Raw genomic sequence first — 15,595 nt, 5'->3', positions numbered from 1 at the left:
GGGCGTTGAAAGATAGAATAAAATTTACCCTCTTTGAATGTCAGTCAGGTTTATTAGGTTTGTTAGGTTTCTAAGAAAGGATACAATAAAATAAAATAAAAGGGGGGGGGGGGCACTACATTAACTTTTTCATAAGAGGAAGAAGAAGAAGAAGCTGTACATTGTGCGGACTTGTTTGAAGAAGTGATCTTTAAATCGAATATTAAATTGTATAATAATAATAATTCTAATTGTATTGTATCTAAAGTTCTCGCAATATGGATAGTGCACTGCGGTGAATATCCAGTAGATGGAGCCTTTGCGAAGCAAAATGCCCCTCTTCGAACTGCCAAACTAAAAAGCTCTTATTTTGAAATTTGGTTCACAGGAAGTTCAGCTAACGCGTCGCCGCTCTGAGTTTGACAGACCAGCGGCAAACTTCGGACTGTGTGTGAGTGAGAAAGTAAGCTGTGAATCAGAGCACACAGTAAAAGTTGGTCTCAGTGCTGAAGTCCCTGCTGCAGCTGTCTCACGGCTTTCTATCCGCAAGCTGGAGCCGTTGTTAGCTGGAGGCTAACCCCCTGTTTAAAGTGTATCCAGTGGAAATGATCGAGAAATATTTAAGGTCAGTCTCTAATTTTAACCCTTGCTATGTGAGGAATCCTGCTCGGTTGGTCTCACAGCTCAGTCTCACGTGTTTTACATTTTCAGCTGCTGGTATTAAAGTTTTTAACCTTGTTGTAATGTGTGACAGCATGTTTACATGACTGTTTTAGGCGTATTGTTGTTGCTAATGCGCTGTTTTGATTTGTTCGGGCTGTATACACGATGAACTCGGGGCAAGAGTCTTGGCACATTAAGCCACATGTTGCTCATATTTTGTGCCTTTCCACCCGCCCGCCAAACGAAAGAGAGATCATAGGGCGTGTTAACAGCAGTCCTGCAAACCGAGTGAAGAAAGAGCTGTAAAATGTTTACTTTACTCCCTACTGCTTGCCTTCATTTATTTATTTTACTGTTTAAAGTCATCAGAGGGTTTTTAGGGGTCTTTCGTGCACATTAAAGGGGCATGCCACCCTTTTTAACAGGTTACTCACTTCTTGTGTCCTATCTAAGAAGTTTAACCAGTCTTCCCATGATTTTGGATTTTCCTGGGATCTAAAACCTACTTTTATTTTCCACTGGTGGGTGTTAATAGCTATGAGAAAAATTGAGAGCCGCCTTCCAGCACAGTCACTACTAAAAGGAGGCTTTGTTTATCTAAATGGCAAGTTATATTTCAGAAGTTTGTCTTTTAGGAAAGGAACTATCATATGGTGGAGAAATGAGACAGGAATTCCTAAAACTGCTTTCATTACTCTGTAAGAGCAACATTTGTTTTAACCACTTCCATTTTCCAAACAGTCTTCTTCCATATTTCTTTTCAGTTCCATAAAATACATTTAAAGCACGGCTGAAATTGCCACTGGCTGCATCAAAGCGGCTTCCTCTCAGACAGATATGACGACAAACTTGTTTGTTACAGATGGTGGACAGCCTCTGGATGGCTGCCTCTCACAGCATGGCGTTACCTCCTTAAGCTACACACCCTAGTCAAGTTTAAATACTGTTACTTGTGGGTACACTAATGGTTAAGCTGTCCCAGTTTGTTTAAATGGTGGTTTCACTGCATCTGAATTTTATTAAGTCTTTGATGGTGCATGTATGTGTAACATAGTTCAAAAACTGTTTAATAGTATACAAATAAACACAACCCCCCCAACATGAGGTTGGCTAAATTAGGGGTTTTCAGGGGAATAAGTGAGTTAACTATGTGCTTTTTTTCTGTGACACAGCAGGGTGGTTAGTCAGAGGCTGGAATGGCCTGAGAAAGGATTGCACGCAAGTGTGTCGAAGTTTAAGAAAGAATAGAAGATGACGAGACAAAAGGACAGAAATAAAAATAAAGGAAAGAGAAAAGCTAGGAGGGTGCTAGAGGTATGTTGGAGTACATAATGTAGGCAGGAGGTTGAGGAAAAAGAGGAAAATGTAATAGGGTATAGGTCACTGGGTTCAGCCTGGAGCTGCAACTAATGCAAGTCAGATGTTTATTCTGACACTGGTACATAGGCAGTCTGATGGTAGCTTGGTAAGTTTACTCAAAAGGACTTTAATTGGCATTGTATTTTGATGATACCCGAACAAAGGTGTTGTTTCATCTCAAATCATCAAACTTTAAACACTTTTGCTCAGCAGTGTTTTTTCTCTTGGAGCTCTTCCATGCAGGCCATTTCTGCCCAGTCTCTTTCATATGTTGGAGTCATGAACACTGACCTTATCTAAGACAAGTGAGGCCTGCAGTTCTTTGGATGTTGTTTTGGGGTCTTTTGTGACCTCTTAGATGAGTTATCGCTGTGCTCTTGGGGTCATTTTAGCGATTTTTGCCACTCCTGGGAAGGTTCATCACTCTTCCATGTTTTTGCCATTTGTGGATAATGGCTCTCACTGTGGTTCACTGGAGTTCCACAGCTTTCAAAATGGCTTTTTAACCTTTTCCAGACTGAGAGATCTCAGTTATTTTGTTTCTCATTTGTTCCTGAATTTCCTTGGATTGCGACATGATGTCTGGGTTTTGATGATCTCTTGGTCTACTCCACTTTGTCAGGCAGGTCCGATTTAAGTGATTTCCTTATTGAGACATGTGTGGCAGTAATCAGGCCTGGGTGTGGCTAGAGAAATCGAACTCAGCTTTCCAAAAATATGATACACCACAGTTAATTTGTGTTATAACATCACTTTTCACACGGGCTCATGTAGATTAGATTTTTTCCCCTTTTACTAAAAAACCCCTTCATTTAGAAACTGCATTTTGTGTTTGCTTGTGTTATTTTTTTTTGACTAAAATTTAAATTTGTTTGATGATCTTTAACATTTAAGTGTGACAAACATACCCCCCCCCCCAAAAAAAATAAAAAAAATAAAAAAATAAATAGAAAAGCAGGAAAGGGTCAAACACTTTTTTACACCACTGTAATATATTCTGTGAAATTGTAGCTTCATATATCAAGTGCTTTTTAGATATTTATATATGTTTTTTAATAAAAGGCCTGTCCTCCTGCTTTTAGACTTTTCTTTCATACATTGAAATCTGGCACAATAATTTTAATGTTAATGTTTAAACTCAAAAACCTTTAAGGATAAAGGCTCGATACTCTAACTCCTCTTTCTCACCATAAAATCTAATCAGAATTTGCAGTTTGAGACACATACACCAATAAATCTAAATCCCAGGATGTGCTAGTTGAAACGCATTTAATACATAAAAAACAGTCCTGTAGCGTTGCGTATTTAAGCACACACTAACAAACAAAATATCACATCAAAAGTCAACTAGTGACAATTTGTGAATGACATATATTGGTGTTTTACAGTAAAGGAAAGTAAAACGTGTGTAGTACTTTTTTTAACATGACATTTTTAGTCATAAAAATGAATACATGCTGCTTTAATTCAACTTTAATGCAGGGCTTAGCAAATATGATAAGTTGTACCACAAAAATATCAGTAGATGATACTATAACTATTGCTACTACTGCCCGTCACACCTCCCAGGGTATGGACCACCAAAAGTAGATCTCCAGAGGTTTCAGTAGAAAGCTTAATCCCAATAGAACAAAATTGTAATTGAGAAAAAAAAAAAAAAAGTCATTTTCAAGTCCAAGACGAATGCTTGACGTAATGATAACAGCAGGAATGTCCAGAAGCATCATTCTGAAAAACTGAAAGAATAAAAACCTCTAAAAGTAACCACAAATAATATAAATAACATAAATGTCCAGCTTCAGTTCAGCGTTTAATATCATGAATTTACCAAAGAAATTCTAGGATCAGCATGTTTTGTGAAAAAAGAACTGTAAGAGCATCTATTTTTTTTCTTTTTTTTTTTATGTATCCACAATTGCTGAGAATCATCAAGTTTAAAAACTAATGCTGTGACTTTTCTTTAGCCACTACAGATGGAATCAAATGTGGCGATATGTCAGGCAAAAAAGCTTTTTAAAAAAAGGTTTGCTTACAGGAATTTTTGATGTTAATGACAAAACTGGTTTACTGCATCAGTGACCAAACTCTAACATCTGCTGTTTGTGCGATTTAGATTTTTTAAATATCCTTTTTGCATCACATAGTCCAGATGAATGCAATGCTGTGTGCATGTGTGACAGCATGCATCCTGAGGAAGTTGTGGTGAAGGATTTTGTCTATGCTCTGACAAATCTTGTGGTTTTTATTTAGCTGATGCTTAATTTTACAAATTTGATTAATCAAAACCTAGTTTCTTTACGCAAAGTGAAACTCAAACTCCGATATAGACAGCATTTGGTTTGAGAATTTTATTAGTCATGGTTAAAATTGTTGAACCGTCACCACAGCTGCTTCACCTCTTCACTGTAGTCAGATTTACAGTTGGGGTCAGAAGTTTACATTTACTCATCATCTGCATGAATGTTGCAGGAATTTTGGACTTTGATTGCTTTGAACTGTTGTTTTTCTAGGTTTGAATGATTGTAGAGGATTTAAAAAAACAAGAATTGGGTATGCAATCCACAAACACCAGGTCAAAATTTTACATACAGGCTCAAATAAACACATACACTCCCACCTCCTTTATTATTCCAACAACTTTGTGTAGTGTAACAGTATTACTGTCAACAAAACAGCCCCACCGCATGATACTACTACCACCATGCTAGACAGCTGTTCTTAGGTTTTAAAGCCTCACTTTTACGCCTCAGATCAAACCTCTTATCACTGAATCCAAATCAATCTTTGTCTCATCTGACTATTAAACCTTTCTCCAGAAAGCATTTGGTGGTGTTCCAGGCAGTTTCCAGGTCATGGCAGGCTTGAGCCTAGGTGGTTTTTGGGTTGGTCATGAACATTCTAACCAGTTTGGGTCTTCTTCTGGAGTTTGGCAAAGTGTTCACACATCCAAATAACTTACATACAGCTGTTTGGACTGATGACATTGAAATCTGCAGGTTTTTTTTTAGAAATGGCTCCAAGACACCTTCCCAGCTTGTGTAAACTTACAATTCTCCTTCTCAGATCATCACTGAGTTTCTTGGACTTTCCCATTGTTCTGAGTATTGGTCAGTCCAATGAGTGCTGTCAAACAAATCCCTTTAGTAGTTGCTGAATTGGAGAAAATCCAAAATTAATTAAAACATGTGCACCTAACTCTTTTTTTTTTTTTTTTAAGCCATGAAAGATGTACACTGTACAATCACTCCAACCTGAAAAAAAGGTTCAAAGAAAGCCCAAAATTACCATTACATACACTCATCATGGGCATGAATGCAAACTTCTAAACAACTGCACCTGCTAGTTCTCTGTCACTACAGTAAGGGTTACTGATGCATTTACCCTCAATAAAATCATGTTTAGTTGTGTGACATCATAACACGGTAACTCATCTGCAGATTCAGTCCAGAAACAGTCATACCTACTGTGAGTGGAATACCTAAATAAGCATTGTTTTAAAATATATGTTTCACTGACTTGACACGTTGCCTGATGTGTTAATACTACTACAAAAATTGCAGGGAAAGCTATCTCAGTATAAATTTTAGTTGTAGAAAAAAGCTCTTATCTCATCTAAATACACACTGTGTGTCTTTTTGGCAGTTTGAGTGCTTGGATGTGATGGCGGAGCTCCCATCTGGACTGCTTGAGGCATGTGTAGTGGTTGGAGCCCACAGTGATAAGCTTCGAGATATACACCGGGTATGTATGCAGACAGATAGTCTGTCAATCAAAGTCAGTCAAAAGACGGATAAAAAGTGTGACCATGCTGTTGAAGCAAAAACAGGCACACAAAGAATAAAAACAAAAAATCGGACATATTTCTGGGCTATCTGAATCCTTCCTGCAAACAAAAGCTCTTTTCGATACTTGTGGATTGTAACTCTAGAAGGAGCAGATTTTTGCTTTTATGTAGGTCAGCCTTTAAATCACAATACCTGTGAACACTTATGTCCACAACATGAAGAGCATGATTCATTTCAAGTAGAATTGGGTGCGTTATGAACTGTTTGGCTAATCAAAAGTCTGATGTATAGAAATAATATCATGTATGCCATAATGCTTCTTAATCAGTCATACTTATTAATTTCAAAGAGTTTACAACCGTAGGTTATAGTAGGTGTAAGGGCAAAATAAATCCTCTGTATTGTTTTATATGTATGGTCTCTAAAACATGACTGAAAATATAAACATGACAAACTTCATTGCAGCTCCAACAACAGGGTAAGTTAAATGGACTCCCACTGTTGGAAGCTGAGGTACTGCAGGTCCATGCCCCGCCTTTTGTTTCCAAAGAGACCAATTCAAGCCAGGTGATTGCTCCAGCTTTCAGCCGTGTCCAGAGGAGGAGGAGCTTCATTAAGAAAGTATGCATCATTATTATTATTATTATTATTATTATATTACACAGGATCACAGAAAAACAAATTGTCTGCTGCTTGCGGTATTTCATGTGTCTTAAACTAAAGACACTTATACTGCTTATACTAAAGCATACTACTGTGCTGAGTCCAAATCTGTAGTTGGATTTAGCCTAGGATGTCAGGTTCTGAAGTTATACACGATATCATTAGCTATTCATACAGACACAAGAAACTGATTTTATATTTGTTATACAGTCACTGTACATAACTACATTTTGCTTCAAAACTGTGAGAGATTACAAAAACTTGTTCACATTAACAAACGTGTAAATAATAAGTTCACTTGAGTCTTTATGCAATGCACATGCACTGTTCAAAAGTGCTTTAGGCACTTGCTTTTGCGGTTGTGAGAGTCTGCACTTGACCACTGCAGAAACCAGCAGTAATTGCCCATCATGTTGGGGTTGAAGCTGCCTTGATATCTTGTCTCCGTGGTGTCAATATCCTTGTTGGATTGTTCTCCATGTTCATCACTTACATCACCCATATTTGGACTGAAAAAATCCAGATGAGAATGCAAAAAATGCATTTTGAGTGACATTTGGCAGTCGAGTTGCTGATACGCTGCTAACATGTTGCTTACAAGTTCAACATAGTTTTCAACCCGATGGTTGCCAAGAAAGTTTTACACAACTAGCAGAAATGCATCCCAAGCAGAAAGTTCAAGCATGTTCAGTTTGGAGCTGAACGCATCATTTTGCAGATGTCAAAAATTCCAACAGCTCAGGAATTTTTTCCAAACCTATCCTTCAGATACTGGAGGCCATTTCCATTACCATCAATTGGCATGTCAAAGTATTAGGCCCAGTTTAATGTGAAGTGGTGGAAGTTACACTTTTAGTGGATCAACCAGTGATGCATGTAGCACATTGTATTGGCAAACAGTGTGCTCTTCCATTGACTCATGTGTCTCTTTCATTCCCACAGCATGAGCATTAGGAACAGAAAGCTTTTCGTTACTCTGATTGCATGGGGTGTATTTAGCACAAATATAGCAAAGATTGTCTGGATGGCTAACGCAGCTCCACCTACTCATCTTTAGGATAAAACACACTAATAGACTTGCTAGCAAAATAAGAAAACAGTTCTGTAAACTATAAGCTTGCGCTTGGCCAATCTTGCATTATATAGAGGCTTAGCAACTGCTGACCCTGCAGGAACACGCTGCTGCATGATGTGTTACAAACACGGGCTTATTTACCATGTAGTGGCCAAACTGTACTTGACCTTTAACTTAAGATTTAGACGTCCTAGGTGAATTTTGACTTCAGATTTGGAATCAGCACACTGCATTTCATGTAAATAACATGTTTTATTCCCAGTAGCAAAATCTTTGTTGTCCTGTGTTATTATTAGTATTATAGAGTAAACGAAAAAACAGACTATCTGCAGAACAGTGGCTCAATTCCTTCACAGCAAGAAGTCCTGGGTTCAGCCCTGGGCAGGGCCCTTCTTTGCAATGTTCTTCCAGGTTAATGCTGCATGTCTGGGCCCAGGGCACTCTTGCAAAAGAGTTTCTTGCTCATGCGTTATCCTTTTTGCAGAAGAGGAGAGATCGTGCTGCAGAGACTCTGTCTAATGGAGAAGCAGCCAATCGCGCTGAAGGTTCATCAGCAACAGAAGACATCAGTGTTCCAAAAGATTTGGATCTTATTGCTTTACCAGAGCTATGCTTCCCAGGTATTCTGTGTAAATTTCCATTGTGACAAACCAAACATTACTGAGGATTAAGCTGAATAGCACTGCTGCGCACTACAGAATTACATAATAATCCAGTCTGTTACTTGAGTAATCTATTCTTAGGCAATGGCTGTATCTAGACTGATATGGTTTCACTAATGCCAGGTATTCTTCTTTCTTTCTCTAGTTAAGTCTTACTTAACTAGAGACCATCATGCTTAGATGCATTTTTCCAGTCTAAGATCAAGAATCTGAAAATTTATTATCATGTGTTGCACAGTCGAGCATTAGAAGTCCCATTTTCCTGCTCTTTAATCTAGGTTTAGAGGCATTATGAAATTGCATTTGCATATAGCCACTTCCACTGGCAGCCAGGACGTTTCCACTCTTATTGCTTTGTCTCTTGGCGACATGGATTAAATTAACGAGCATCTGTGCATTTTGTTGTATGGCATAATCTTAAAATATCTCTGGTTTTTTTTTTTTTTTTTTTTCTCATCTAGGTGGTCTTGAGTTAGCCAGTGAGCAGAAACAAGACAGTTATCACTTCCTGGTTTTTACTGACATGTTTGGGAACCGAACCCATGGAGTCGTTGTGCAGTACTACAGAGCTATGCTGGTACAAATGCATACTCTCAATTTAACAGAAGGACATGCTAGGACTAATCAGTGCAGACAATCAGTATTACTCATTGGCTTCCTTTTGTGTCAGTCCTGTCAGGAAGGCGTCTTCCAGAACGGTCACAGGGGAAGCTCAACTAAAGCACGTTTCTACGCACCCTTTGCTGTGTGTATCATCTCCAAGTTCCCCTACTACAATGCCCTGAAAGACTGCCTGTCATGGTAACTTCTTTTGAACATACAGTTGATAAATAACCTTGACCTTGGTTGTGTTTTACTTTGTGCATTTAAATTAATCTTTCATTTGGCCTCCTGCCTGCACATGCTCAGTCTCCTGGTCCAGCTGCATACTACAAGACAAGCCGATTTTGAGGAGACAGTGAAGGAGTTTTCAGCCAAGCTGTCCCTCGTGCCGTTACCCCCTCCTGGACAGCTGCATGTGGTCAGGAAAAACTTTTCTTTCTCCATCAGATAACTCCACCTTATTGTCTTTGTGTCAGACAGCTCTGATAGATCCTTATAGTAAAATTCTTCTCTTTGTTAGTCTTTCAGTCTTCGTCCTCTTCAAGTATATCTTCCATCAAGAGAGGATCAGGACAGTCCTGTTGTTGACATCGACCTGCATCTGCCTTTCCTCTGTTTTACTCACACCGTATTGCTCCAGGTACTGCATATGGCAGCGTGGTATTGCATTTAGCATTTAAATATGACAGAAAATATGAGATCCTAAGTATTTTTTCACTCTTCAGGTGTTGTCCTACCTTCTCCAAGAGCAGCGACTGGTCTTGTTCTCCTGTGACTGGGCCAGACTCACTCTTGTTGCAGAGTGTCTGCTGTTGTACCTCCAGGTTAGTGTAAAGAACATCGTGTTAAAGTGCCCATATTGACTTATTTTTCATTCCTAAATATTTTAGCCGTGTTTTCTCTTTCAGCCTCTGTCCTGGCAGCAGCCTTATGTTCCCGTCTTGGCGAGAGGAATGTTGGACTTCATAATGGCTCCCACTGCCTTTCTCATGGGCTGTCACATCAGTCATTTTGAAGAGGTTGCTGCAGTAAGTACAATGCTGTCGTTATCAGCGTTTAAACATTAGGCTTTTTGTGTCTACGTGTGCTTTTTTTTAAAAATCATAATGAGGGAGTACACTCTTGGTTTCCTTCCTTGCTGACAACAGATCGTGGAAACCTTTCTTATCTAAGGAAGTGGTGTTTTAAACATTTGGGGATTTTAGCTTAAGCTTATAATAACCTTTACAGTAATTACTAGACGTGCATTGAAGAAAATAAATAATAAATTACAATTTTCTTTGTAAATTGTCTCAGTTGAGCTCACATACAGCATCCAACAATAGCTGTTTGTTCTCATCTGTATTCGTCTTTATTCAAGCTGAGTCCACATATTCTACAGAGGCAGTCTGTTTGTCAGACTGAGATCTTCTGTTAGGCTGGATTGTACTCTACTGTACCGATTGTACCTACAATATATGCGTCTGTTTGTGCTCATTTGTGGGAATAGGAGACAGAAGACCTCATTCTTGTGAACATCGATGATGGCAGCATTCAGACATCGTGGTGCGAAACAGTCGACCTGCCTGCTATCCCTCTGGTTGCAGCTGAGAGCTTTACATCAAGGTAACAAACATGTGCCTCAATGTAAAAGTAGACTGCTTAATAGATACTGTGACAATAAAAGGAACTATTATGCTTTTACTTATTTTGTGTACTCTTATAGTGTTGGTGCTCTTATTAGATTTCAGTAAGTTAGATCCGCAAATGTCAACACAATCCCTGTGAGCCAAGATTTTGTTTCTGACAGTTGTGTCAAGCTGACATCAGGTTGGCACTGAGCAGGAAGCGTTGGGCAGGGGGCAGCCAATCAGAAGAAAGTAGACATGGAGAAAGAGGCCTTTAAGGAACAGTAGTTGAAACCATTTATTTCAGGCAGATGAACAGTATAAGATGAAAAAAGGCCTGTTGAGAATGTTAAGCTGCTCTAAAATAAGAATATGGAGTTGGAAATGGAGTGACCAGATCCCAACAAACTAAATATGCAGAAATTTGTGTGGGACAAAGTGGAACACATCAATAATGCTAAGAGGTATATTTAACTTAAAATACAATACAATAAATTCTACATGTTGGTGGCTTGTCATTTAGTAAGAACAGGACAAATATATTTTATTTCAAAGTCTCTTGCTAAGTAGATACAAGCTTTTTATCCTAATGAGTATGCATCAGGCTTGTTAACATTTTTCTGATTATAACAAAAAGCCTTCCCTTTACAAAAGTGCTTGTTCTGCAGAATCAGTCAAAATGTGGGACAGACATGAAATAAAAATTCTGTGCAGTCCAACATAAACAGCAACATCTGGTCACCCTAGCTAAAAAATGAGCATAACATGTCTGTTTATAGAGAGAAGCATATATGTTCAAACTGAGGTTTGGCATGCAACTCTTTCAGCTCGAATCAAACCAGCTTTTGAACTAAATGTTACAACTGCTGCCCTAAAAACTGCCTAAATCAAATTACAAAGGCAGTGAATTTTTAAATGAAGTCCTTTTTTTTTTTTTTTTTTAAATACATATTTGGGATGTGTGTATGTCTGTGTCTGTTTGCAGGGCAGAGAGTCTGCAGCTTCATTTTGACCTGGAGCTGTGCCATCTTGCAGCTGGAACCGATGCTAATGGTCTGCGATCTCAACGCAGAGACTGGCAGAGACGGCTCAACACACAGATACAAAATATCACCCTAGAATTGGTGGTCAACATCTTCAGGTACAGCTTTCCAAATGTCATAGAAATAAATGATTACTATTACAAACTGAGTATATTTAAAATCATTTTATCACTCTCCCTCTCTTTCTTTGCTTCAATTCCATGTATATGGATGGTTTTGTCAGTGGGGTGCAGGACTTCCTAAGCCATGAACATAGGGTTTTTAACAGCGAGGAATTTCTGAGAACGAGGGAGCCAGCAGACCAGTTGTTTTACAAGAAGGTACACTCCCACCTCTACAAACTAAAAAAGCGCCCACTGGTAAACACAAAAACGCTAACTGCTCTTACGCGTTTCTCTTTGTTGCTATCTCAGGTATTAGAAACTCACATCTTCCACTCATTCCTGCGTGACCGGCTAAACAGGAAATGGGACACCTTCAGCCGGATGGAGCAGAACACACGTAATCTCATGCACAAGTATGATAAGAGCATGATGTCATCACTGGTTTCAGTGTGAATATTAATCAGTTCCAACATTACACGTTTCGTCAAACAATCTCAGGTGGTAGCTCTCAAACAGGTACAGCAGGTGTCCACTGTCTTAGTGTAATTTACTTGTGAGTCATTACTCAGCATTTTCCTGTCTGTACTCATTGCAATATACTAGAGGCTGAAACTGAATCCAAGATTATCTCAGAGCTGCTCTACCTGTTAAACGAGCAGCAGCTGTTTTGGCAGTACATTATTAATATCATTAATTGTGGTTTTGGGGGGGGGGAGTGACTCTGGGTGAGTTTGTAAAATGTAGATTTTTGCATTTTTTAACTGCTAAAGTGACCCACATGCTGTAAAATTTTGTGCAGATACCAGTGTATGAATAGCCTGTGTATGTAGTGCTTTTTAGTAATTTATTTAGCTTTTTGTGCCAGAGGGGGGAAAATAAATCACTATAAGTAAAGACTGTTTTAAAGTATTTCAGCACTTCACCACTCTCTTTGAATGAGGATCAGTCAAATCATACAAATTTTTGAAACTGGTCAAAAGGACCACAAAATTGATATAAAACAATAGTGAATGTCATCTTACATGGTAATACTGATCATTTATTTCAGTAAATTACATTTCACTGACTTCTTGTCTTGGTCAGACAATGTAAGTCTTATATAAATCTGCTTGGGGTTTTTGGGGTTTTGACTATAAGGTGTGCATTTGGGGTTATAATATATAATAAATTAAAAAAGAGATTAAATGGTTCTTACTTGCTGCCCTAAAAATATAATCATTTAACAAAACAAGCGCACAAAGGTTAGGAACGAGAAGTTAGAGCTAAGGTGCTCATGACTCATGAAACTCATAATGAATAACCAGATTGAATGACTTTTGTTGCGGTCATGCATTTGTTCCAGTGCTGGTTGCAATTAGAATACTTTGCTTTGGAGATGTTTTTACTGTCATCGCATAACATGTCAGCTAGTTTGCTGACTTGGCCTCTGGGGATAACAAGCTTCCAGTGCAGGCAACAGATTTGTTGGCCAAAAATTCCTCTTCTGTCCTTGGTCATAATTTGCAAATTCATATAAATAGAAAATAAAACACCATAAAAGACAAATACATAGAATATGATTGACAGCTATGTCAGAATAGATTTTTAGCAAATGCAGTCCTTTTTTGCTGTTTTGCACATAGTATGCAACTAAAGCCAGCTGAAGCATGATTGGTCAGTAAAACTCAGACTTTTTTTTCATTCAGATATTTGTTTATAGAGATTTTACAGTCATAAATGACATGTTAAAAATGCACGTTATCCTCTGTAAATAAATAGATTTGCCTGATTCATTTACTTTCACCTGCTTGCTGTCATCACCAACCATAAAGAAAAGACAATCTGTGCCTCAATCATTTTTCTATTCAGGAATCGTGGAATGACGGAGTCTCCCCGGCGTCCTCCTATGTCTGAGCTATCCAGGTCTGGCTACAGAACATACGCCAGCCCTGACAACAAGCTGAGCAAAAGGCTGGGAGCCAGCCTGCCAAATCTGGTGCAGTCTGTCAGTGAAACTTTACCCGTCATCAGTCCCAGAACAGTCTGCAGGAAGATGACACCTGATATTGGTCAGTCCCAGTTAAGGAAAAGTGAAAGTGATTTAGCCAAGTAGCAATCAGTTTCTAATTTTGTTTGTCTCCCTTCAGGTTTAAAGTCCCCCAAGAAAGCAGTGAAAGTTTTCCGTCTTCCAGAATTCCCTCCTCCGCTGGCCTACCACTATGTCCAAAACTATTATTCTGACATGATTGCTTCACTGGGGAAAGCTATTAATGCTACACCACCGGAAGAGTCTGCTCTACTGGCCAGGTACGAGAACGAAGAAACCTGAAATCTCATATAAAGTAGAAATTTATAAAAATGTACAAGGAAATAGGTTCATGTTTCTTCAATAAATTGTATTAATTTTTGGATGGATGGATGGATGTCTCTATTTAAGTCATTTTAACAATATCTGAACCTTATATAGTGTCAGATCCCTAACCATCTCATCTATTTCTCTGTTCAGGTACCATTATCTGCGTGGTTTGGTCAACACTGTGTCCAACAGGCGTCTTGATGCATTAGAGGACTTTCAGAGTCTGTACAAGACAGACTCTGATATTTTTCCCTCTCAGATGGTTGAGTCTTTAGTGGACTCCCTGCCAGAGTCTGAACGTTTACAGGTCAGTTCAGGTTGTCATGACTGTGTGTTTTACTCTCCCTGCAGATATAAACCCTGTTGCCTAGAACCACCTTAGTTAATTACATCTTTAGCCACTTAAACACAATATACTTGTGTTTAAGTAACCATAGTTTTCTTCTTTCTTTACAAACTACCCTCAGTAAGATTGTGAGGTGTTAACAGCATCAAATATCATGTCAGCAACTCAGTTTCTCATCACAGGATAAGTAGGTGATTGCAGATTATTTTAACAATAATGACTTTCGGTGCAAAAAAGGGCAAGTCCACTGCTTCCACCTCACCTTCTAGTCTAAATGAAGTCCATCTTAGTTGTTTGTGTGTAATCTTACTGACAGTTAAATAAATAAACAAAGGCCTCTGCCATAATGTTGAAATCTCCCGACAGGCGGATAGAAAGGCCGAACTCAAACGGCTTATCAGTCGGGTCAAAAGGGACCAGGAGCGGGAATGTGCGGGCCGTGGAAACGGGCACGAGGAAGGCGCCATAAAGAGATTCCAGCTGCCGACAAAATACATGCAGCTTGAGGAGTTTGTGAAATGTGTCCAGGAGTCTGGCATTGTTAAAGACCAAGGAACTATTCAGAGACTCTTTGATGCTCTAACTGTAGGTAGGTACTTATTTATTTGACCAATTACCCTAAAAGCTGTGAGAAGTCTCAGGTTTTTTATTTGAATTGCACATAATTTTCGGGGGGGCGGAGCCTGCTTTGTACTCTCTCACTAAAGCATGTCAGAATTGGTAAATCACACATGCACACACTCACAGGATATTTCCTGTGTCCTTGTCCTTCTTCCTCTCTTTTTCCAAGCAAATATTTATTCTTCGGGTTAAACATTACCTCACTCTTTCTTGAAGGATTTGCTGTGCAGCTTTCAAGGCATAACCAGAGCTTCACTGGGCATTCGTTGCCCTATGACCTCTTTTTATTTGCTGTTTACTTTTTGCACATACTCGAGGTGTTCTCAGTCGGAACAGAGGTGACTTTTTCAGTAAAAGAAGCATCAGTTCACAAGGTGCAAGTAGTTCCACAGTCCCTGATCTGACAACTTTCATGTTGGCTAAGATTTTTCTTGTGTTGGTTTTAGATATTAAAGCTTTGGCGTGTGTAGTAAAGATTTTCAGTTCCAGTAGTAATAATAATTTGGGAAAGAGTGTCACTAAAACATATGTGATTGGAAAAGGAGGAAGGAAGCTTACAGTGAGAACTTATCTTTGCCTGCACACTGGGATTTTGGAAAATGCCTTCTTTCTTTCTTCTTCTTTTTTTTTCTGTCATAACATCCTGTTGGAGGTTGTGACAGGCTAATGTCAGGTTTTCCTTTCTACTTTCACTGCGGAGGATAAGATTCAGAGTCACATCAACAGGATTTGGATCTCCTTTTGCATTGT

General features: G+C 38.8%; 1 protein-coding gene across 1 annotated transcript in view; it reads left to right on the top strand.

The window, feature by feature from the left end:
- The first annotated feature begins 359 nt into the window (after positions 1 to 359).
- dennd3a (DENN/MADD domain containing 3a) overlaps positions 360 to 15,595 on the top strand; it is a 28,099-nt gene continuing 12,863 nt past the window's right edge. Inside the window, 18 exon segments of the mRNA XM_040020959.1 lie at positions 360 to 604; positions 5,644 to 5,742; positions 6,252 to 6,407; positions 8,009 to 8,144; positions 8,648 to 8,763; positions 8,857 to 8,987; positions 9,096 to 9,207; positions 9,310 to 9,429; positions 9,515 to 9,613; positions 9,698 to 9,817; positions 10,279 to 10,394; positions 11,382 to 11,537; positions 11,663 to 11,759; positions 11,853 to 11,956; positions 13,392 to 13,591; positions 13,670 to 13,829; positions 14,029 to 14,185; positions 14,591 to 14,813. Coding sequence (XP_039876893.1) covers positions 5,662 to 5,742; positions 6,252 to 6,407; positions 8,009 to 8,144; positions 8,648 to 8,763; positions 8,857 to 8,987; positions 9,096 to 9,207; positions 9,310 to 9,429; positions 9,515 to 9,613; positions 9,698 to 9,817; positions 10,279 to 10,394; positions 11,382 to 11,537; positions 11,663 to 11,759; positions 11,853 to 11,956; positions 13,392 to 13,591; positions 13,670 to 13,829; positions 14,029 to 14,185; positions 14,591 to 14,813 — 2,284 coding nt within the window. The 5' untranslated portion in view covers positions 360 to 604; positions 5,644 to 5,661.

Source organism: Simochromis diagramma, unplaced genomic scaffold (genome assembly GCF_900408965.1).
Source record: "Simochromis diagramma unplaced genomic scaffold, fSimDia1.1 OVJJ01000753.1, whole genome shotgun sequence".
Taxonomy (NCBI): Eukaryota; Metazoa; Chordata; class Actinopteri; order Cichliformes; family Cichlidae; genus Simochromis; species Simochromis diagramma.
Note: the sequence above shows the minus strand (reverse complement) of the source record. Positions and strands in the feature narration are given on the sequence as shown.